This window comes from Sparus aurata, chromosome 22 (assembly GCF_900880675.1).
Source record: "Sparus aurata chromosome 22, fSpaAur1.1, whole genome shotgun sequence".
NCBI classification, from domain to species: Eukaryota; Metazoa; Chordata; class Actinopteri; order Spariformes; family Sparidae; genus Sparus; species Sparus aurata.
This window is the reverse complement of record NC_044208.1, coordinates 6,792,348-6,815,349: the sequence shown is the minus strand read 5'-3', so window position 1 is coordinate 6,815,349 and position 23,002 is coordinate 6,792,348. Positions and strand designations below refer to the sequence as shown.

The following is a 23,002-nucleotide window of genomic DNA, read 5'->3' as shown; positions in this document are numbered from 1 at the left end:
TCCATCCCTGTACCCAGTCTTGGACGCTGCGCTCATCAGGCACAAACCAGCTCTCCATCCCTCACACCGAACTACAAACACTCGGCGTCAGAGCCTTCTGTGTGACAGTCCCCACTCTCTGGAACACTCTCCCAGCTGAAATCTGCAAAGAGACTTCTCTGGAGACTTTCAAAACAGACCTAAAAACCCATCTTTTTAATAAGGCCTATCAGCTCTAGATCCAGCCCCATCAATCAGCTTTCTGTCTCTATATTCCTATTGTATTTTTGTTTGTTTGTTTGGTTTTGTTTATCCATTTATTCTTTGTTTAGTAATTGTTAAGTCTCTTAGTTATTGTTAAATGTCCTTGGGTACCCTGAAAGACGCTATATAAATTAAATGTATAATTGTTATTATTATTATTATTAGTATTATTACTTAAAAAGAAATGTCAGCTCGTGTGTGTGTGTGTGTGTGTGTGTGTGTGTGTGTGCGCAGCTGCAGCAGTGGGAAATGTTCGGCGTGCAGTGTTTAGACACAAAGTGAGCGTCTTATCCTGTAAAAAACTAGTCCGCTGGGTTTTACCAGTGTTGTCACTAGTCTTTAGGAACATTTTCAGCACCATGGCAACCCTAATACTAACATGCTCACAAGAATCCCAAATTACCGGGAACAACCTGAGGGTTCCGGATTGACGGCTGCTGTTACGGCATGAGCAACATTTGTCCCTGTATAAATGGGCGGAGAAAATGTTTTAGTGCCCAAAAATATTCCCTCTCATCAGAACAACTAGACAATGTTTAGCCGTTCATTCCCACTGGTTGTGTGGGACACGGCTGACTTATCATGAGTATTTAAAGGTTTGGTGAGATAAAAAAAATAGTAATTAATCTTGATAAACTTCTGTTGGCTTAATCTCCACCCAGAGGGGAGACACATCTGGTAAACAAACTTGACCTGAGGTTCCTGTACCAGGCGTAATCACAGTGGTTTTGCTGTGGAGGCTGAGACCACAGGACGGGCTGCAGTGTGTTTCCACGATGACGCTGGGTTGGGTTTGGCTGCTTGTTTTTAACCTCAGAGCTGAGTGTGGGAGTGTTTAATGAGCACTCTGCTGCAGCGTGGCTCGCTGAAGTGTCAGCTGCAGACTGCTGGCCTCCATGATTCAAACTCCTGACCAGAGTCACTCACACAAAATCATAACTAGCAATTTCAGAGGTCTTTGTGTGAACAGCAGTGTGTGTGTGAAGAGGGTTTTACACACGATTACATTTCCACATTTATTTTCACCGGTGGCCCCGTTAAGTCAGGCGGGACTATCAAGCCAAAGACCACTGTTCAGGATGGTGTTTTTACGATCTGTATGGGTGAAACCACTGGATATTTTCAACAAGAGGCCATGATATTTTCCAGCTGTGTTTGTGCAGATAAAACCAGGTATTTTGAGCCAAAACATGGTGTTTTCCTAAACACAGTGTTGTCAAAACTTAAATCTATACATTTCACCTTAAGAAAACGTAAAATTGCAACCAGTGGTTTGCAGAAATGTATTTGGCCAATATTTATAGTGGCGATGAGGTTGGAAAGGAGTTGCTCTCGTGTCCGGTGGATGTAGCACACATTTCCTGTCTGCAGCTGTCAAAGGGCGTTAGAACGTGTTATTTCAAGGGTGTGAGGGGTCTGCAAAGATTTTCTGGCTCGTTTTCAGACTCCGGAGGTTAACAAGTGGATGTCGGCACTAATGATCTTCTCTGCAGAGAGTATGTGTACAGCATTTTGTGACAATTTGTGACAGTTGTTGAGATATTTCACTTTGAACCACAAATGTCAACCTCATGGTGGCGCAAGAGGGTAAATCAGGGGATCGTCAGAGAGAATAGGATTCTTACAAAAGTCAGTCGCAATCCATTTGATAGATTTTTTTCAATCTGGACCAAAGTGAACAGACTTGTCCCAAAAAAATAAACTCAATCGTAAAGTTGAAGGGGTGTTAAAATAAAAGGCATTAAGAAATAAAAGGATACTCAAAAAATCCAATATGAATCAAATCTCATTACACCTATCTGCAAAATTACCGAAAAACTTTGGAAACTAAAATGAGTTCTTCTCCTCACAGAGTGATAAAAGGGATGTCATGTTAAGCTGCTGACAGAGATGCGCATGCCTGAATCCAACTGGGTTATTCTTACAGACAGTTGGAGGTTGTGTTCTGAAGTGGCTGCAGAAAGGAAAGGTTTCCGAAAGTGATTCAGGAAAACAGAAGACATTCATAAATGTACACCACACTTCTTAAAATGAGAAAAGTATGTAAAATAATGCTGTGAAGGAGTGTTTAACAGCAGTGGGCACATTTCTCAGGTGAGTTGATGTTTAGTCTGACAGAGGCAGAAGGTTCTCCAACGTCTTCATTGTTCACTGTGTCGTCATGAAGAACTGTGAACGACGACACGCAAGTTCAGATGGAACAAGTAAGTGCAGTTAATGTTGTTTCCTTTTCTGTTCTTCAATCTTCCTCCTGACAGGTACCCCTCATATTCTAATCAAAGAACTAAAACTAACCCTGAAACTAAAGAACTAACACTAAAACACATTAAAAAAAAGTATTACCAAACTGAAACGAGCAAACCAACTCTGGAAACTAACTGAAAGTAAACTGAAATCGTACATCAAAAAATGAAATAAAAGTCCCTGATCTTTCAATATGCATTTTTATTTCAGGGTTTATTTTAGACTCACAGTGTTGTCATCAGGCGGCCTCTAGATTCCTGGGAAAATAAACCACAGAGTCACATTTCAGCTCCGAACTGACCATCTGTGTTTATGATGGTGGTCGGAAATCTTCTCACCGGAGCTCCGATGAGGAGAGCGGTGACCACAGTTATCAGGGTGAGTTCAACCACTCGCAGAACCACCATGATGTAGTTCACCACATAACAACCTGCACGAGATGTGGAACATCAGAGGACAGTATCCATGTGTTTAGCCATGTTGGCTCGAGGGATGGTGAATCATTTTGCTCCAGCTTGGTCAGTCAAGCTGGAGGATCAGTCCCAACCATACAGGACCCAGCAACTGCACCCGAGCCACAGGTAAGTGTCGCCACGGTTTGACAGTATTTACAGTTTCCTACGAGTATGGTGAAGTCAGCTGGAAATTGGCTAACTAGTTGGCTCTTGACAGTTTTTAAAGTCAGTCGTGATCTTCTGAGGATGAAGCCGGCTGACTTCAGTGACCCTCTGTTGTTTTCTTAGAGGTCTTTAAGGTCCCATTTTATGGAAAACACGTTTTCTCTGGTCTCTACATAAGCTGGTCCTCCCTGAGCCTACAAACTGCCAGATATCCTGCATGGTCTCTGCAGCCCACCCACTGGTAAAACGGAGCTCCTTCAGGCTGTTCAGATTCAGCTCCTGTCGTTACGTAACGAAAGGAGTCATTATCATAGGCCGACCTCCTCTGCACGATGATAGGAGATATCTGAGAGGGGGGCGTTCATCCCCGAGGTGAAGAAGAGACAGTGGCGGCTGCGGTTCGTGGTAGCTTTTATGTGTGTGCTAACCACTTCACGTCGGACTGCTTCAGTAACGAGTGTCAGTACAAAGCTGGCTTTGCCTCGACACTGGTCCTCGTAAAAGGATCAGTCCCAACCATACGGGACCCAGCAACCGTACCCGAGCCACAGGTAAGTGTCGTTATGTTTTGATAGTATTTACAGTTGCCTACGATGAAGTTGCATACGGTGAAGTCAGCTGGAAATTGGCTAACTAGTTAGCTCCGCTTCGGTCCTCTATGCAATGGCGTTTGAAGCGAGTTTAATGTTAATAATATTACGATGGAGCCTGGTTGTCACAGTAAAAAGTCTGGAATCATGTGCAGACTGGAGACAGAGACAATGCGAACAGTGTTTTTTGTGCTTTAAACTAATCAGTCCAAAAGCACAGCGCTGTCACAAGTTAAAACGAAGAAACTGACAAATATTGCAGTAAATTAACTTTATCACTGTAATCATAATTCATGTAATGTTTCAGTTTGAGCTGAACGCATTAGGATGTAAATACTCACTGGCCATAACAAACAGACTGACAAAAGTGTCTGTTGCTCTTCCTGATTGGTGCCGTCTGCAAGTGCAGAGAGCAACATCCTCAGCTGTGGCCTTCTTTACATGCAGAGAGCAGTCCTTCATCACACTCAGTCTGTCGTTCTGTCCGATGTCACCAGTCTGTTTAAGTCTGACCGACTCTCATGCTCCTGTCTTGGTGTAGTAACTGAAGCGCTGTCACAATTATTCTCATCCTGTATCCAGTATACACAAGGCAAAGTGATGTCATCTCCATCTCTGACGATGTAAATGTGTTTTTGTCCAGTTACAGCTGTGAGCTAGGTGAGTGAGAAAATCCAAGAAATGGATTGAAATAAAAATGCTATATTCACAGGGTAAACAACAGAAGATAAATAAATGTCTTCTTATGAATCACTGCATCTGTATGCTCTTACCTGTCAAATAAATCAGAAACAGTGAAATTTGAATCCTTCTGAAGCCAGACATACTGCTCTCCTCAGTAGGTGTCCAAAGCTCAACTGTTTCCTCGCATAGAAAGACTTCTTATTTTGTGATCGGAAAATGGAGCTGCAACTTCCCCTGCGTTGCTTAATTTTACAGTTCTGTCAGTGAGAGAGAAAATGTTTGTTGTGAGGACTTGATATAAAAAAGAGATCATGTTTAAAAAAACCAGTAATCAAAAACCAAACAGAAAGAAGAACCTCACAACTGTTATATAGTTTTATCAGGATGACGTGGTCGTGGGTCGGCCGTTAATGAGCCGTTAGTTCCTTTTATGTTGAAAGTTAAGAAGGTTTTTATCCTTGCAACACTTTTGAACCTGCAATTTCCCTTTTTTTGTTCCTACTACAAAAAGAAGACCAAGGACACGTCTCAAGTACTTGGTTATACTGTGGGGAGTAACACATTACAAAATAAAACTTAACTCCAAAATCAAGCTTCAGGTTTTATTACCAAAAAACAAAGATTTACCTCTTCAAGAACACAAAATGATAATACAAACTGGAAACTAACTTCACTTTAATAAACTAGGAAGCCGGCTGCACCACACAAGTTTCTCCTAATTCAGTCCACCGACACTGCTCTTGTCTTGAGGAAACACACACACGGCATGGATGCTGCTGGCTGGCCTCAGGACCCAGCTTATATCCTGCCCTGATTAGTAGCTGGAGACAGCCACGTACAGTGACCTGCTCCAGCAGGGGAGGGCAGCAGCACAGGAGAGAGCAGCCGCACCCACACACAACCGCTGACGGCTCTTAGGCCCCGTCCAGACGACAACGCTCTTTTGCTAAAACGCACATGTATTGCATCGTTTTGGCCGACGGTCCACACGGATCCTGAAAACGCAGCGGCTGAAAATGCACTTTTTTTTTAAAACGGGTCTCAGGGTGGAGAAATCTGAAAACGCCGCCCTCCCGTTTTCATGTGGACGGCGAATCCTCATACTTTCCAAAACGCTGACGCGATCGCCCCACCCCGCGACGTCTCATAACAACAACAACAACAACAATGGCGGCCTGCATGCTCGTGTTCGTGCCACAGAAGATATTGAGCCTTTCTTGCAACTTACTCGCCTTGTAGTTGACTGTGAGTCACAGCAGCAGTTCGACCTCATTAACGGTCCACACAAACGCTTCTGGTTTCCTTGCACTAGCCATTTTCATCTTCTTCTTGTTGTGTTCGGTTTCTCCATCTACTGTCTGTTTACAGCGCGCAAGCTTAATACGCATGCTCCGTGTCTTCTTCTCCGTTTATGGTGAATGTCAAGCGCCACCTGTAGGCTGGAATATGAACTACAGCGTTTTCGGTCATTTTCAGTGGATCTGTGTGGACGCAAATGTTCTTGAAACGATGCCGAGGAAGAGTTTTCGCCCGTCTGGACGGCCCCGCTCTTAGGCCGTAACCTGCCAGAGCCTGCACTTCCTGGAATGGTCAATGTTGAATTTTCCAAATCTACAGCAGAAATTAACACATTTTACAACCTGGTCCAAAAAACTATTTTGGTCTCTGTAGCTGATTTATCCCTTCATAAAAACTGTACAGGAGTTAATTTTGATACAAGTAACCCGTTTAAATTATGTTAAGGCTGCTCGACTTAATTAGAGTTACTGATCATCACCTGACAACAACTTTCTGAACGGTTGATTGGACTGTAGGGAGGGAGGGACAGATGCCAGTGTTGTGGATTAACAAGCGGCTCTGTTAACCAGCAGAAAGCTGCTCTGGAGGAGACAGCCGTGGGCAGAGCTAGCAGCTCCTGGAGGAATAAACACCTGCAGTCAGGGAGAGCACAGAGTTTGTTTTTTTAAACTTCTGGAATTAAAAAGTGGATTTAACTTGGCTCTCGCTTGTCAACCCGTCTGCAAGCCTGCAGCCAAAAATGTTCTCGCTCTTCAGAAACCTGTTGGTGACGTCATGCTGTTTTGCAGCCAAGTGATCAGGAAGTTAGCATTTAGCCAAGAGCAACACTGCGTGTTTAGCCTCAAGCTCGATGTATGATCCAACATTTCAATCTGAGGTTCACAACATCCAACGTGTAGTGCACACCCGCCTGTCGCTGTGACAGTTTGGGAGTACATTTCAGCAGAGTACTGGTTCAAGTAATACATCAGTACCACTGCTGGCCGTTCGTTTTGCAAACCCAACACAGCAAGAGAATGCAGTCAGATGCAGTAGGACATCTTCGTCAGGAACTCTTCTTGGCTCACCAACCATGGCCAGAGCAGGACCTAACGTAGCATTCAAGATCACCGGCTGCCCTTTTGATGACAGTGAATACAGCACTCAGATGTTTTTGTTGCCAGGTTTGGCTCTTGGCAACCCAGGGCCTAACATTAGTCAGCTAACAGAACCACTAACGTCAGCTGCATGACCAAACGAGCGAGCGGTAACTGTAAACTACCTCGGTACTGGATTACCTGTCGTCAAACTGGGATGAGTTGGTCCATGAGTTTGTTTGGTCCAACGGGGGCTGTGTTCATCAGGGACAAAATGAACGACGGTTCAGGCAGAGCAGCCGGAAAACATTAGAGGGAAACCCAGAAAACACTCTTGCCGTAAAATATGATCCAGGTTCACAAATCGGTGAATAGAATTGTCTTTTTGACATGAAATCTGAGCTCTGTGCCACTTGCTTACAGCTTAAAGATGAAGATGGATCGATGGTGGATGACACGTTATTGGCTGAAATCGACATGCGCACGTGACATTTTATTTTAAAGGAAGAAATCACGACTGATTTTGATATAAGAATACAGAGAATACGTTTTTTTGGGGGGTCATTTCTAGGCACATATTGTTAAATGGGGGCACAGTGTGAACGTGGATGAGATGTAAAATGTTATAAAAGGCCTTTTTTCATCTCATCCCTGACCTTAAAATATAAATTAGGCATTTTTTTATTGTACACACTAGAAAAACACACTTCCCAGAGGTTAAGCCAATACACACACAGCGTACACACCGAAACGCAGACATTTACAGGATGTGAAGACGAGACAGACATTTACAAGACTTCACAAGCTGAGGGGGGGATGTGGTGCCTTGTGTTCACTTCCAAAGAGCCCTCCTGTACATGCTGCATCCTGCTGTCGGTCCAGGTGATGGAGGAAACAGTCATAAGGAAATACATTTTGTGTCTTTCTCAAAGCTTAAAAACTCTTGAGCATATGCGGATTAAAACACTTTGGCGCTGAATTGACCTTCAGCTGCTTGAGTGGCTCCGATTCGTAATCAGGTGTGTGAAGTGCATTGTGGTACACTAGTGCTTTAAATAAACTTGTCTGATTATAAAGAGACGTGTTGGATAACAGCGCTGGCTGATGATCACAACTAGACCTCAGTAGAGGAAATCTGGCGGCGTTGATCTGGCAGGACTGTAAAGGTTTAATGAGGTGAGTCAGCGTTTTTCCTTCTGATGCGACATTCTTTCCAGCCTCAGGTTAGCTTTTATTTTCAAGTTGAAACCCATCAGTGACGTCGTCCAGCAGAGGATCGTGGCTTCCGAAACTCTCAACGCGAGGTTGACAGTTGCTGAGGTTCATACAGCGTTTGAGTCATAGCGCAAGGTTACCCAACATTCAGCAGGAGGTTTGTGTGTCTGCTATCACGGTACATACACCGTTTAAATCGTTTCTCCTTTCACAGATTCTTTTCTACAGATTCCCAGTCTTGCCTATTTTTTTGACGGTGACGTAGGCGCAGTTCTCATCAAAAATGACCTGAAAACGACCCGCAGACAGTCATACGGAGATCATACCAGCCTGTTACTACAGTTCGGATGTCCATGTGTAGAATATGTCACCGACATGAAGAGAATTACTTTCTTTTTGTCGCTTTCACTTCTTCTCCCTCGCTGCCTCTCGTTCCCACTCCTGCTTTCCTAGAGGAGAATCACGTCATCGTGCTTTTTCAGAATTACCAAAGTCAAACTCCAATTAAGCAGAAGGATCAGGCAGGAGCCTCGCTGCAGGAGCCTCGCTGCAGGAGCCGCGCTGCAGCAGTGTGAAAACAAACCTGAGAGTGAGCAGCAGCAGCTCAGCAGCCCAGCTGTCACACAGTGCACAGACATCCAGTGTGTCCGGCCTGTATGTCATGTGCTGCAACAGCAGCCCAAGGCTATATATCACATATGGACACAGTCTGGGAGGTGGAGCCCCGTTCATTCCTATATAAGCAGCTCGGTGGCGTTTTTGAAGCCAAAAAAGCTCAACCGAGCTGATTAACTTCCGGATTAGCGCCCGGCTAACGTGAATAGAGATAAAATAATTGAATTGTGCGGCTCTTGTAGACTTTCAAAACGTATCGGACTGACTGGTTCAAATGTCGATGGTGATGGGAGCCATCTCTCGGGCCTCAAAAAAAGTCATCCACCATTTAGCAGACGCTTCTTTCACATTTGTAATTACACAGTTTGTCCCTACGAAAGTTGTCTTTAAAGCCTGGCGCTCTTCCAGGGGCCCTGGGAGCTGGTCCTCTTTCACAGCGTCCACCATGTTTGTACAGTAGTCCAGAAGGGACAAACCTAACATTGTCTGTAGATAGGGACTTTCACGTTTTACATTTTGAGCAGCCATGGTATTGTGGGGAGAGATGAGGGGTGTTTAGTTGGTTGCAACCTGCACCCTCACCACTAGATGCCACTAACTTGTAAAGAGATTGGGTCTATTGGGTCTCTTTCTCCAGGTGGTGTTGATGTAGCTGGCTCCACCCTGCAGACCACACTGAAGATGATCTGGTTTATTGAACAGTTATAAAGACATGAAACCTGCCCATGTGCAGGTCGGTGCTCTTTCTATGGTTCTGTGTTTCTTTTATACTTTGTCTGAAGCAATTTTTATGTCTTTTGTCGAACACTTTGAATTGCCTTCATTGAAAGAGCTTTACCTTGCCCTGTGAGGTGGATGCCTCGGTGCAAAATAGACCAAAGGCTGGAAGGAGACACCAGAGAGGAAAAGGGCGGATCACAGTAATCCTCCTCCTCCTTTCCCCCCCAAGGCTCTCCCTCTCTCTGTCTGTGCTCAGCCTGTGTAGTTTGTCTCATTTCATTCAGACTCCACAGTGAAGCAGACAGAAGGAGGAGAGAGACGTGTCTCCTGCGGGTCAGGTAAGAAAACAGCCCGGTTTCCTCCTCCAGTGATGTTTACGCGCCGCGGAGAGATGGGAGCGCTGCGCCCGGAGATGAGCGCTCTGCCGCGGCTCTGCCTCCGCATCCTCCTCCTCCTGCTGGGCTTCTCCGTCTCCACCTCGGCGGCCTGGGACCTGGTCCTCCTCCACACCAACGACGTGCACGCCCGGGTGGAGGAGACCGGCAAGCACTCCGGGAAATGCAGCAGCAGCCCGAGGAGCGGCGGGTGTTTCGCCGGAGTGGCCCGCAGAGCCACGATGATCAAGAGGATCCGCTCCTCCGAGAGCAACGTGCTGCTGCTGGACGCCGGGGACCAGTTCCAGGGCAGCGTGTGGTTCAACTTCTACAAGGGAGCCGAGGCTGCTCACTTCATGAACAAACTGCAGTATGATGCCATGGTGAGAGACACGGACATCACACACGTTCATAACTGAGATCTGAGCATGGATTCTGTCAGTGAAACTAGAGGGCAGCTCTGTCTGCGGGGCTGGTGAGCATGATGAGTGACTGGGGGTTTAAAATGATGCTGTGCACTAATAGAAATGCGATGATAGACTTTATTATGCATATTGAGTCCTTCTGACATATTTTGCAAAAACTCCAAATGTTGACCAGTTTATTTGTCTAAATTCTAATTAGAAAAATTTGACTAAAAAGTAGTATTTCAGAGAATTATAGACTTGTTTTTACACATTTCATTAAGATTTTTGCATATTACAAGCAAAGACCATCTCTTATTGATTATTTTTTATCATTACTTACTGTTGAAGTGGGATTATGCCTCTGTGAGTCAGCAGTCTGCAGCTTTATGCAGCTTTCAGTTGTTTTTTTATCAGACTTTTTGGGGCGTTGGCTGTTTTTTATTCTGTAGGTGAGAAACTCTACTCTGTCCCCTTACTGAAGGATGAGTCCATACAAAAAGTCAAACTCTGTCATTATCTCCCCCCCCCCAGTGATGATGGAAAGTCAGAAGAAGTTTCACGAAACATTTCTGGAGCTTCACAGCCAAACAGGCTGCCACACTCTGCTAAGCAGCTGATGTAACTGGAGACTTGTTTTAAAACGTAAAAGACAACCAAAAAAAATAAAATGGAATGGAATTAAATAAAACTGAAGTCTCCAGAAGCCCAGAAAAAAACATTTGAAAAAACGATATTTACACCCTGGCTGCTGGCTCTTCAGACGGCATACGCACACTGAAAACTGTTTCATAAAATTCGTATTGAAAAATGCATTATTCACCACCCGGCACTGACATTTCTGTAATGAAACCCCCTCCCCGACTGAAACTGATTAATTGATTTTTAAAACCGCTGGCAGTAATTGACTTGTTGACAGCTAATCGATTAATCAGTGCATCTCTTTTCAGTCAAGTCTGTGAATTTAAGTATACTTTAAGTGTAAACGTTAATCAGGCTTAGTAACACTGTAATATTATTAATGAAACGATTAATGGATTCGTGGACAACCATTAAATGAATCGATTGATAATGGATTACAGTGATTTTTAGGAGAGGGAAAAGTCCAAATTGTCTGATTCCAGCGTCTTAAATGTGAACATTTCCTGGAGTCTTTCCTCCTCTGTGACAGAAAACAGAATATTTTCACAATTGTTTTACGTACATTTTAGTGACCAATAATCAAGAAAAAAAAAATCAACAGATTAATCAACAAAGATTAACACTCATCAGTCGCAGCCCTGTCTTTTATTACATTTTCTTGAATATATGAATAAGAGTCTGTTGGTGATAGTTGTGACTTCTTCTGTGGTGGATCGAAGATAATCTCAATCAAAGGACGACTGCAGTTTGCTGCCGTTGAGGTTCACGAATATACAGAATAATGTTATTTTGCATTTGGTTGTAGAGGTCAGATATGTTTGTCAATTGTTGCACATTTTTTTATTGAAAAGAAGAAATAACATCACAATCCACAGCGAGTCTTTTAGTCCCAGACAGTACAGTGACGACAAGGGAGTTCTAAAAAGATGGGAGCTAAAACCGTCACTGAGAGAATGAATATAAATGTGTGAGTCTAATGCAGACGAACAAGACTCTCCTCAATTTATTGATCCACGCCTGGAGGGTTTTAATTAGCGTAATGGCGGCAGCTGAGAGAGAAACGTCTTCATGAATCAGCTGTCTGCTCGCTCAGCCTTTTAATCTATACACCAGAGTTACAGGAATTAGTCTGGACTCATTTTAAATCTCGATGGAGAATTAGCCCTGTGGTGAGGGGTTTGACCTCAAAAGCTCAAAGCAAGAAATGTCATTTCCCAGAAAACAACGGAGCTGGTTCTGAGCAGTTTCATGTGGGAACTATGCTCTTTTCTTAACCACATGCAGACGGGTTACAGAGGCACACATTTCCCCTCCAGCTCCAGTCAGGAGTCAGCATTACAGAGCACATGACACCGGAGGTCACCTCCGCGGATCACTGCTGCAGTCAGGTTGATAAACAGGAATGAAGATAATTCCACTTCTTAATACCAGAAGTGAAAATGTAAACTCTGAGCTCTGCTCCTGTCAGTAAGCGTCTCAGCATCAGAGCAGAGTCGGACGTTTCTCTGGATGTTAATTCCTCCAGAAGATCTGGATCTGCAGGAGATTCTCTAGACAGCTGTGGACAGCTGGAAGACACGCGTTGATCGGGGAGTGTCTTCTCCCAGGCAGGCCAGCTGAATGCTGTACCAGGGTCTTCTAGTGAAAAAAAGAGTTTCAAAAAAATAAATTATTAAACAAAAAAACATGCAGAATCTATTCTTAAGAATGAGAGGTTTTGATTTCATAACTCTCTGTTTGTCTTTGTTTGTCAGGTTTTTGCTATTCAGTTTGAACATACAGAACTCATAAAGCTCAGAGGATCTGGCAGTCGTTTCGACCTCTGTAGATGAACAGAGATCAATACGTTTTCACTTGCATGTCAGTGTTTACTTTAAAACTTGTTCTGGTTGATTATCAGAGCAAAATAAAGCAGTTCTGTGGTCATGGAAAGATGACATAAATCTGCTGTTGGGTTGCAGGAGTGTGAGGCGTGACTGATGATTTGGACCGATGACTGAGGATTTCTTCACTTTTCTCAAGAGTTTAAAGGCTCCAGTGGGATAAGAAGAGTTTACAATCTTTCTTCTGTGGAAAACTGTGAAAGAGTAGAGTTTGATCCCTCCACACTTGGTATTCATTCATATGCAGTCACCTTCTTCCAAGATCCATGGAGGTCTAAAGAGGTCAAAACTACCAGTGACAGCTTTGTTTTCGGGCCATTATCAAGAGTTTCAAACCTCTTGAGTTTGGATGATGTTTTTGGTTGAAGCGGTCATGGGTCAAAGACGTATCGCACTTTATTAATCCTGTCATGAGGGGTCACCTGTAGACATATTTTTGTTTTTCTGGGCGGGAAACAGGTACAAACAGTCGAGTAGTAGTCAAATACTTGTGTTTTCTATTAAAAGTCCATTCACTATCTGCGAAATCTAGAGGAAATAGGTGTAATTTCACTCAACAAAGAGTCTGAAACGTTAACATGTGTCTGCATTTGTGTGTAATCTGATGTTTGGCGAGAGCAGCGGTCTAACTCTCTCTCCTATCCTTTTTGTTTTTCAGGCTTTGGGAAATCACGAGTTCGACAACGGAGTGGAAGGGCTCATGAAGCCGTTCATGGAGGAGATCAGGTGTCCTGTTCTGAGCGCCAACATCAAAACTGATGAAGCTCTGGCACCGACGTTCGGCAGCTCGTATCAACCTTATAAGATACTGACTGTGGGCAGCGAGAGGGTTGGCGTGGTGGGGTACACGTCGCAGGAAACTCAGGCTCTGTCCAGGCCGGGTGAGTGGACGGGATGGGTTTCTGTTTATTTCAGAGTGTCTCACATCGTGTCCATGTTCATCTGGAGGCCTCCGCACTGTAAACATGATGATAAACGCCCTCACTCCATCAGTGTGCTGACTCTGTTTTCTCTCCAACTGTCATGACTGAGTGGGAAAAAGAAAGTTTTCAGGACAAAAAAAATATTTTTTTCATGTGTGAAACCGAATGATCTTTTTTATTTTTTGCAGTAAAGTTCCTTAATATCTTTGTGAGAATATGTGAAAAGGGTTAAACAGAGTTTCCCATGTGTGAAACATTGATTTTTTTAATAATTTTTTTTGTGTGTGAAACAGATATAGAAAAAATATATATAATTAAAAAAACATATTTTTGTAGCGCATATATTTTAGGTCGGACTAATATGACTAAAAGCATAAATAAAAGTGTTTTCACACACACATTCTACATTTCTTGTAGAATGTCTCTTTCCACTCCAGTTCACACATAAGGGGGGAAAAAAGCAAAACTTCCCTCCAGAAAGAAAAGTATGTTTCACAAATGTAATATAATTTCTCCAGATTTTTTTTTTTTAGAAGCAGAAAAAAATGTTCATTTTCATTTTACCATGTGTTTTCACACTTTAAAAAAAGTTTTTTTCCTGAAGAAAAGCACTAATGAAAATATGTATGTATGTAACATTTTTTTGCTGTAACAGAAACACTTTTAAATGTTGATGTTTGTGTACGTTTTTAAAGCAATGAATACATTTAAATATTTCTGCAGCTTTAACAGAGATTTTTAAGTGTTTCTCCGTGTTGGGCCCTCAGGACCTCACCTGGAGTTCGAGGACGAGGTGACCTCGCTGCAGCTGCAGGTGAACAAGCTGCAGACGCTGGGAGTGAATAAGATCATCGCTCTGGGTCACTCCGGCTTCACGGTGGATCGCGAAATCGCCAAGAAGGTCCGGGGGGTGGACGTGGTCATCGGTGGACACACCAACACTTTCCTGTTCACAGGTGCAGAGCTGAATACAGATGTTAACACCACATCTGTCTTACCATGTCTCGTACTGTGGTCACCTTTTCTAATTCAAATTCAAATAGTTCTAACTCAGATGTGCTCTGCTGTTAGTGATCTGTGGAGGACAGCAGCACTTTCAGTTGATATGAATCATCAGCCAGACTGAGACATGACCGAGCTGTGAATGTGTGCACGTTGGTTATTGATTCATTTGACTCTCCTGCAGTCTGTCTCTGTGTCTCCTGACATTGGGAAACTTTGAGTTCTTCGTACTCGTGGTCAGCTCACAGTAAATGCAGTCTCAGGCCCAGTGTGGTCTCCATAAATAGCCCTGCAGTGTTTTATTCGAACAGCAGTGAACCGTTAGCGAGCAGACACAGGAAGTGTGTGGTTGGTTTGGACCTTCGAGCCACACAAACGAGCACTGAGTCAGTGTTTGAACCTCGGTAAGGAAGGGTGTTTTTGGTGTTGAGATGAGTGGGGTCGCAGGGTGTCATCGCCCCGAAGCTGAAAACTAATGATGTGTTCAAGTCTTCCTTGTACTTTCAGCTTTATAATTCAGTTCTATAAATCATCATACAACCGTTAATTCCATTTAGAGGTGAGGGACAACTGTAGCTGTTTGCTGAACCTTTTACCCCCAGAACAAAAAAAACGATGTCCAAATGGTCAAAGAAAGAAACCTGAATATAGCTGAGCAGCTGAATTATAGAGTTTAATTTACAGTTGAGCTCCATGAAAGAAGAAAAGCTGCTCTGATGAAGACCATGTGTGGAAAAGTGCATCAACAGGAAGTAAATTGCAGTAGAGTTAATGAGTTATCTGCGGGCGGTTAATGAGTTGTCTTTAGCCTTGGTTTTTTGGGGTTTTTTTTACATTTTGTAAAGCAAGCCAAATTAGCCATTAACTCTTTTCGTTTGCAGTGTAAACATAAACCTACAGACAACTCTCACTGGATCACTTCATACTGAAGATGACAGAAAAACGTGACAATTGCAAAGCAAGTTCTGCAGTTACAGGAAGCAGCGTTCTTTCTAACCAGACCTGCAGGCACGTATTCGGAGAGAGAACCAATCCTCGGAAGGTGTGAGTCACAATGAAACTGAAAATGTGTGTTTACATTGGATCTGACTGGAGTTTAACTTTCAAAGCAAATTAGAAAAATCCCACCACAATAACTTCCAGATGTTTTCAGAAGAAGCGCATGAACCTCATCACTTACAGTCACGTTGAGGCACGTCTCTTCCTGCTCGCAGCCCCCTCAACAATATTTGAAGACATTGTGGATTATTACATATATCCCAGTCCCCTGACACAGTTGTTTTCTATGCACGTCTCTTTGTTCTATCTGAACTGCAAAACTACATTTACATACGAAACAGCCCCCATACAAAAAGACTTTATTCAGAGACCTTGTCTTCGTATCAGACACTCAGATTCTGCATTGCATAGAGCGTTGCACGGACATCCGTTTTCTCATCTCACTATATATACTTATGTATAATTATTGGTTTATACCTCCCACACAGTGAAGACGCTCATGTGTGCACGTGCTTGTCAAGGTTCTTTTAAAAGGGAGGTCAGCTGACCGACACGATCACGTCTGAGAACACTTCGTCGTGCAGTTCTTTGCATTTGCCGGTGAAATGCCGTCGACTTGGTATCTTGCACCCATCGTATTTATCATCTCCTGAAAGCCATCATTGTCCGCTACACTGTAACGCTCTCCTCCCCCCCGCGCTGATGGAGCGTCAGTGAAGTTTCACAGCGTTGCAGCATTCTCCTGTGTAAGAGAAGACTTTTAAAATGGGAAAAAAAACACTAAATAAGCATGAAACGGCTCCATACAGCTTGTCTGTGTATCATTACCGTAATTACCTCTTTACCTTTTCACCATATTATTACAAGTCATTATTAACTTTACATGTTGACCCACCTTTTAACTAGAGGTGTGACTCTTCTCTGGCCGCACGATTCCATTCATTTTTGTTACGAATCAGCCGTCAACGATTCAAATGCCAAACGATTCTGGATGCGTGTCAGTGTACACGGCATCCTCAGTGATCTGTGTTCTTCATCATTTAAATTCCCCTTTTACTCAGAAAGACCTTCCAACAATCAGACTACTGCGGTCCACAACATTAAAGCTGCATCTTCTTCATATCTGTACCTCAGTGCACAAAGTGTGCGAACACAAAACATCTCGATGCTTCGATGCAGAATCTTCCTCGCCCGCGTCCTCTTTTCTTTTTCTCCTTATATAGCGTCACTCCCTTGTGTACGTGTGAGTTAGGGTCTAAACTGAGCATGGACTTGTGTAAGATCCAGTTCTGCTTATTCACAAGAAGTGAGGAGGTGTATAACTTTCCGTTTTCAGACGCTCCCGAGGTACTGAGAAACTTTCACGGCTGTCTGGCCATCTGGTGTTTCACTTTGAACTTCCCTTTTATAAACTGTGACTTTCTCTTTGTCAGCCTCCCCCAGAACGCCCTGGTGTGAAGAGCCCTGACCTTTCAGCTGAAATAGATTGACCCTGTGATTCTTTATTTTTTTATTTTACCATGTATTAAATAATACAAGAAGATTCATCTTTTATTGGTTCACTTCTCACCACAGTCTGCTGTCCAAGTCTCCAGAAGCTCAGAGATCCCAAGCTGATCTGAAAAGACGTTATTTACGAGGCGAACTCTCCACTGGAGCCGCCAAGATAAAAGCACGAGCTCGATCGCAAGTAGTGGGCGTGAATAAAAAGCCTTTTCAAATCAATCTGGGGTCCATATGGAACCCAGTCATGTTTTTACGACTTTCCCATCAGCATGGGGGGAAGAGATAATGGCTGGATAATTATTTTGGGGTGAACTGTTCCTTTATATAACGATTAAAAAGTCAAATGAAGCTGAGAAAAATTAGGAGAGCAGTTGCAAGTTGTTAATCAGGTGAGTCTAAATGATGCTTTTAATCAGTTTTTACCAGACTGGACCACGTAATAAAGGAAACACCAGACTCCCTTATAAATTGTGTCATTTTAAGAGTTGTTGCATCACGAAATTACGGAATCGGCAGTTTACACAGATTCTGACTCTCCTGATCTTTATCCTTCAGGGTCACCTCCCTCCTCTGAGGCCACGGCGGGGCCTTATCCGTTCATGGTGAGATCAGTGGACGGGCGGCAGGTTCCTGTCGTGCAGGCCTACGCCTTCGGAAAATATCTGGGTTACCTGAAAGTGACCTTTGACGAGGCTGGAAACGTGGTGAAATCGACAGGAAACCCAATCCTGCTGGACAGCAGCATCCCACAAGGTTATTCCATTATTTTTCATTCTTTCATATCTTCATGTTACGGTTCTTAAGAAAAGAAAAGAATGACCGAGTAGATCAGAAAATGGTTTTAAAAGCCAGTAAGGGTGTAGAGGAAGTATATCCATGTTTCTATTACAACATTAAAGCACTCAAATCAAACATCCCTTCTCACCAGATCCCGACGTCCTCGCCGACGTGGAGGAATGGAAAAAGAGTCTGGCCAACTACTCGGCCGAGGAGGTGGGAAAGACTCTGGTCTTCCTGAACGGCACCTCTGAGGAGTGTCGGTTTCGAGAATGCAACCTGGGAAACCTGATCTGTGACGCCATGGTACGTCTTCATCATTACAGGAGAGTTCATGGATGATCTGAGGTTGGGTGGATCAAAGAAAGAAACCTGAATATAGCTGAGCAGCAGAATTATAGAGTTTAATTTACAGTTGAGCTCCATGAAAGAAGAAAAGCTGCTCTGATGAAGACCATGTGTGGAAAAGTGCATCAACAGGAAGTAAATTGCAGTAGAGTTAATGAGTTATCTGCGGGCGGTTAATGAGTTGTCTTTAGCCTTGGTTTGTTTTTGGTTTTTTTACATTTTGTAAAGCAAGCCGAATTAGCCATTAACTGTTCTCGTTTGCAGTGTAAACATAAACCTACAGACAACTCTCACTGGGTCACTTGATACTGAAGATGACAGAAAAACGTGACAATTGCAAAGCAAGTTCTGCAGTTATAGGAAGCAGCGTTCTTTCTAACCAGACCTGCAGGCACGTATTCGGAGAGAGAACCAATCCTCGGAAGGTGTGAGTCACAATGAATTCAGAAATGAATTGAATTCAGTTCCATATGGATCAGATTGTGCTAACGTGAGAATGCTAACTCCTCTCAGTTGTTAAAGTTCCCATGAAGTGAAAATCATTGTTAAAGTGTCACAACAGTTTTAGATTCAACAATGAGAAAAAAAAAAAAAAAGAAAAGTTGCTGGACAGTATGTTTAAGTTTGATTTCCTGAAAAATGAATCATCTTGCACTCGGCGGTGAACTCACGTCTGAAGGGCGGGCCTCACAGATTAATGAACAACAGCCCAATTACATAACTTCAATCCGTGATGTGTGTGAATCATGTTTTCCGGCTGCTCGGCTCGGCTCGGCCTGATGGCAGCTTTTGGCTAGCTCTGTGGACAATGGAAGGATTCGATGCCAAGCTATCTCCTCTGACAAAAGATTCATTGGAAAACATCAGGCGTCCCTTTCACATGTGAAAGCACAACTGTCTCCACCACGTCTACAAACACTCTTTGTAGTCCAGTGTAAGAAGCTCATTGGAAGTCATCAAAAGGGAGGCGAGGCTCGCTGGAGGTGTTTCCCATCTCTCAACATCTTTACTGCTTCGTCAAAGGGGTTGAAGAATATTTTAGTCTGATTTTTTTCACATTATGTTGCCTGCGTTTTTCCTGAGGTGGCGTAACATAGAGCGCATTTAGTTTCCGTAAACACCAATCAATGTCCAGTCCCTCCCGAGTGGCCTGTGTTTAGAGGAAACTGAAAAAGATTCTGTCCGCCCAAATATCAATAGGCTAGTCCAGGACAGACCTCCGTGATGTCTTTGGCTCGCTGCAAGGAACTGTTGATTGTGAACATCTCCAGCCTTGTAGAGAACATCTTATATTTGGGTGGGATCCCAACTGAAACCATTTGTCTCTTGGAGTACAAATGCTGTGTTGGAATCTGCACTCTTGTAACCAAGAGTGACCACAACCAGAGTCTGGACCAGACTAAACAAGTCGAGGTTTGAGAGTGCTCGAAATTAACCGGGCTTAGACCACCTGGAAGGGAGGGTCCGCTTCCAATAATGGTGTGATTTTAGCATGAATTCAAAAGCCAAACTAATGAAATCCGTCTGATGGTGGGAGCTGTAAAGGAACCCATCTTACGCGCAATTAGCTTCGAGCTAACTCTTGTTACAAATCGGGCAAATCGTGATATTCATGTACACTGAGGGAATCTGCCTTTTGTTTTCATCTGTCAGGTCAACAACAACATCAGATTCTTAGAGGACGAGCACTGGAACCACGTCAGCGCCTCCATCTTCAACGGGGGAGGCATCCGAACGTCCATCGACGAACAAAGCAGGAACGGTGCGCCGATTCAACCAGAGCATCATTTCAGGAAAACGGTCGGAAATTTTCTGTTCAACCAAAGAAAAACTGCATTAAAGCGCGTTGGTGTGTCTTCTGCAGGTTCCATCACCATGGAGGACCTGATCTCCGTCTTGCCTTTTGGAGGAACCTTCGACCTGGTGCAGCTGAAGGGCTCCACGCTGAGGAAAGCCTTCGAGCACTCAGTGAAACGATACGGCCACAGCACCGGGGAATTCCTCCAAGTGTCCGGTATCTTTGATTTCATTTCTGTCTGTGTATTATCGTCTATTTTTAGACTCCTGACGGAGCTTATGCCGTTTTTTTTCAACCAGCACTTTTGGCCACGCTGAGCTAGTTACAGATGTTTCCACCTCGGTCACATTTCCAACAGGTTTCCACGTAGAGTTTGACCTCTCCAAGCCATCGGGGAGTCGCGTGAGGAGCCTGGACATCCTCTGCACTCAGTGTCGAGTCCCTCAATACGAACCAGTGGAGGACGAGGCGGTTTACACGGTGGTGCTGCCGTCCTACATGATGACAGGCGGGGACGGATTCTCCATGATCAAGAATGAGACGCTCAAACACAACAGCGGTGAGAAGTTCGGATATTTTTCAGGGTTTAGTTTTTTTGGGGGGATTCTGAGCTGAAACTTTTCATTTGACTCTTTGTTTCCTTCCAGGTGATCTGGACATTTCAGTCGTGTCCAACTACATCACGCAGAGAAGGAGAGTGTATCCGTCCGTTGAGGGACGCATCAAGTTCTACAACTCAGCGTCTGGACTGCGGGGACAGATGCCACCACTGGTTTTACTGGTGTCACTGGCGCTGCTCTGGACTCAGTGTGGGAGCGTGTAGGAGAGACTTCACCCAGAAGGAGGTTTTTTTTAACCAAACCGCATGTGAACTTGGAAGAATCAACAACACTGATGGATATAATTCTACAGGTCTGAAAATATGATTCGACTTTCCTTTCATTTTATTTTACATTTCAGAACAAAAGCCCAGCTCGAGAAGACAGTTTCTTCCAAAAAAACAAACAAAAAAACTGGTCGGGAGTCTCTTGAAACTCAGTGTGGAACAAGTTTGGACTCACAAATCCACAGCTGAGGTGACTTAGAGCTTCAGGAGAAAACAGACAAGTCCTCAAATTTCTCTCTCTCTGTACTCACAAAAGAAGTTAAAGTTCCATGAAGTGGCTATGTGCACTTGTATGTTACGTGTTTCCTGTAAAACAGGCAGCTAGGGAGGGATTTGCTGATAGCGCTAAACACGGTCTCTCGAGAACTGAAAATACAGCACTGAGGTGGTTTTCTTGCTGGATTCGGCTCCTGGGACCCAGGGGCTGAGTTAGCAAGTAGAACAAGTAGCTGCACAGCTAACCGAGCCAACAGCAGCTACATGTAGCAGCAAACCAGAAAACTCCATGAGTGATCTTAGTAATGTAACTGGCCTCTGTCATTCTTGGAGGTAGCGCACGGCGTCGGTCCGGAGGTGAGGCGGAGCAGCAGGATCAGTGAAGAAAGTTCATTTGAGGTGAAGTTGTGTTTTGTTCAGTAATATGTGACTGTAGAAACAATCAGTGTCCTTTTTTTTACGGAAGTCCTGAGGGGCCAGTTTTGTTTTTCATTTATTTATTTTTCTGGTGATCTGTTTTGGATCTAAACGGTTATCTCTCCTGCGTTTATGACTTGGGAACTGGTGGAAGAAAACTTTGCCTGGATAATCTGTTTTATAAGAAAGTTTCAGGAGAAAAAAAGTTGTTTTTTTTTCTTTTTTATTCATGTGGTTTTTAAAGAGTTTGTTTTGTCATACTTCATTTTGGAAAAGAACATTTTTTTTTTTTTACCTGACCTTACTCACAATTTAAAAAAATGACATTATCAGTTGAGGATTTCTTTTTTTTTTTTCTTTTGCAGGCTTTTTTTTTTCAACATGTAAAGAAAATGTCCTGAAGAAAATATTGTTTTGGGTTGTTTGAAATGAAAAGAATTTCCCAGGATAATGTGTCCTGTGAGGGAAAACAGATTTCCTCAAAGAAAAAAACAATGATAATTTTGCGTGGCTTCAGACATGAAAAAAGAAATTCTCCTTGAAACAAAGAAAAACAATTGAAACTTAGGAACTTGAGAACCTTTATTTCACCGGTTATCAAGCCATAAACACGGTAGAGTTCACATCAGACTTAGAAGATGGATCACCAGGAATAAAAAAGTTCCTCACTTGCCTCTCGGGGCTTCCATATTCTCATTTCCATCGTAAAAATTAGGAGATCGTTTATTGGACGCCCCCGACTGATGGGTGACATGAAAACAGGACATTTAGTTCATGTTAGCTCACACAGAAGCTGTTTCCGGCAGAAGCCTCTCCTCAGTCTGGAACATGCAGTGTTTTTGAAGCAGGATTCCTCGGGCGAACAAGGCCTCCACTGTGCGAGGGATCTCCTGAACAACGCTCGCCGCCTCTTAATGCTCGGGAGCTCCTCATTACTCAGTTCACTGAGTGTAACACAGCTGGCACCGGCCTGCACTGACACCCACGCCAAATTCTAGAAAACCCGCCGCATTAAGAGTCAGGAAACTGTTCTGAGAAGAGACAGATCTGACTGTCAGAGCGCCGAATCTGCCTGAGTCACATCAGGACAGTCTCACTTTTCTACTTTTTACCGTTTTATATTTAGAATTTCAGTGGAAAGAGTTTTTCTCAGAGCAGCTTCATGCCTCATTGAGAGGAATGTGGATTTTGCAATTCACTTCAAAGGGCTAGTATTTTAACACATTGTCTCTCTCAGCTCCTGTGGTGTCTGTCCACTTACATCGTTTCAGTTTTATTTGTCCAGATTTTGAGCTATGTCGCGTCTGTGCTGCTCTTTGTTATCATAAACACATTTTACATTGAAACTGTCGACTGTGTTGTGTGCATTTATCCTAACTGAGAGCCTGACTGTGTTTTCTTCTGTCATCATTTACATTTTACATTCAACGCATGTGACTGATCAGCTGTTTCCGCTGTCTGCAGTATACTGGTTCAATTTCTTCATTGTTTCATGCAACGTGGCTAATGCTAGTTGACAGA

The 23,002-nt window shown here is 43.5% G+C and overlaps 1 protein-coding gene and 1 long non-coding RNA gene across 2 annotated transcripts; one reads left to right on the top strand and one right to left on the bottom strand.

Annotated features, from left to right (window-relative positions):
- Window positions 1-3,951: 3,951 nt before the first annotated feature.
- LOC115573615 (uncharacterized) lies at window positions 3,952-4,646 on the bottom strand. The gene is made up of 2 exons (XR_003982313.1): window positions 4,471-4,646; window positions 3,952-4,353 (listed from the first exon to the last, which is right to left on the bottom strand). It is a non-coding gene; the product is annotated as an uncharacterized LOC115573615 (long non-coding RNA).
- A 4,683-nt stretch (window positions 4,647-9,329) lies between these two features.
- LOC115574138 (5'-nucleotidase-like) lies at window positions 9,330-22,827 on the top strand. Its single transcript, XM_030405416.1, has 9 exons — window positions 9,330-10,063; window positions 13,268-13,490; window positions 14,300-14,488; window positions 17,595-17,792; window positions 17,968-18,122; window positions 19,818-19,926; window positions 20,029-20,178; window positions 20,321-20,521; window positions 20,610-22,827. Exons 1-9 carry the CDS (start codon window positions 9,677-9,679, stop codon window positions 20,783-20,785), a joined length of 1,788 nt encoding a protein of 595 aa, XP_030261276.1. The 5' UTR covers window positions 9,330-9,676; the 3' UTR covers window positions 20,786-22,827.
- Window positions 22,828-23,002: the final 175 nt, after the last annotated feature.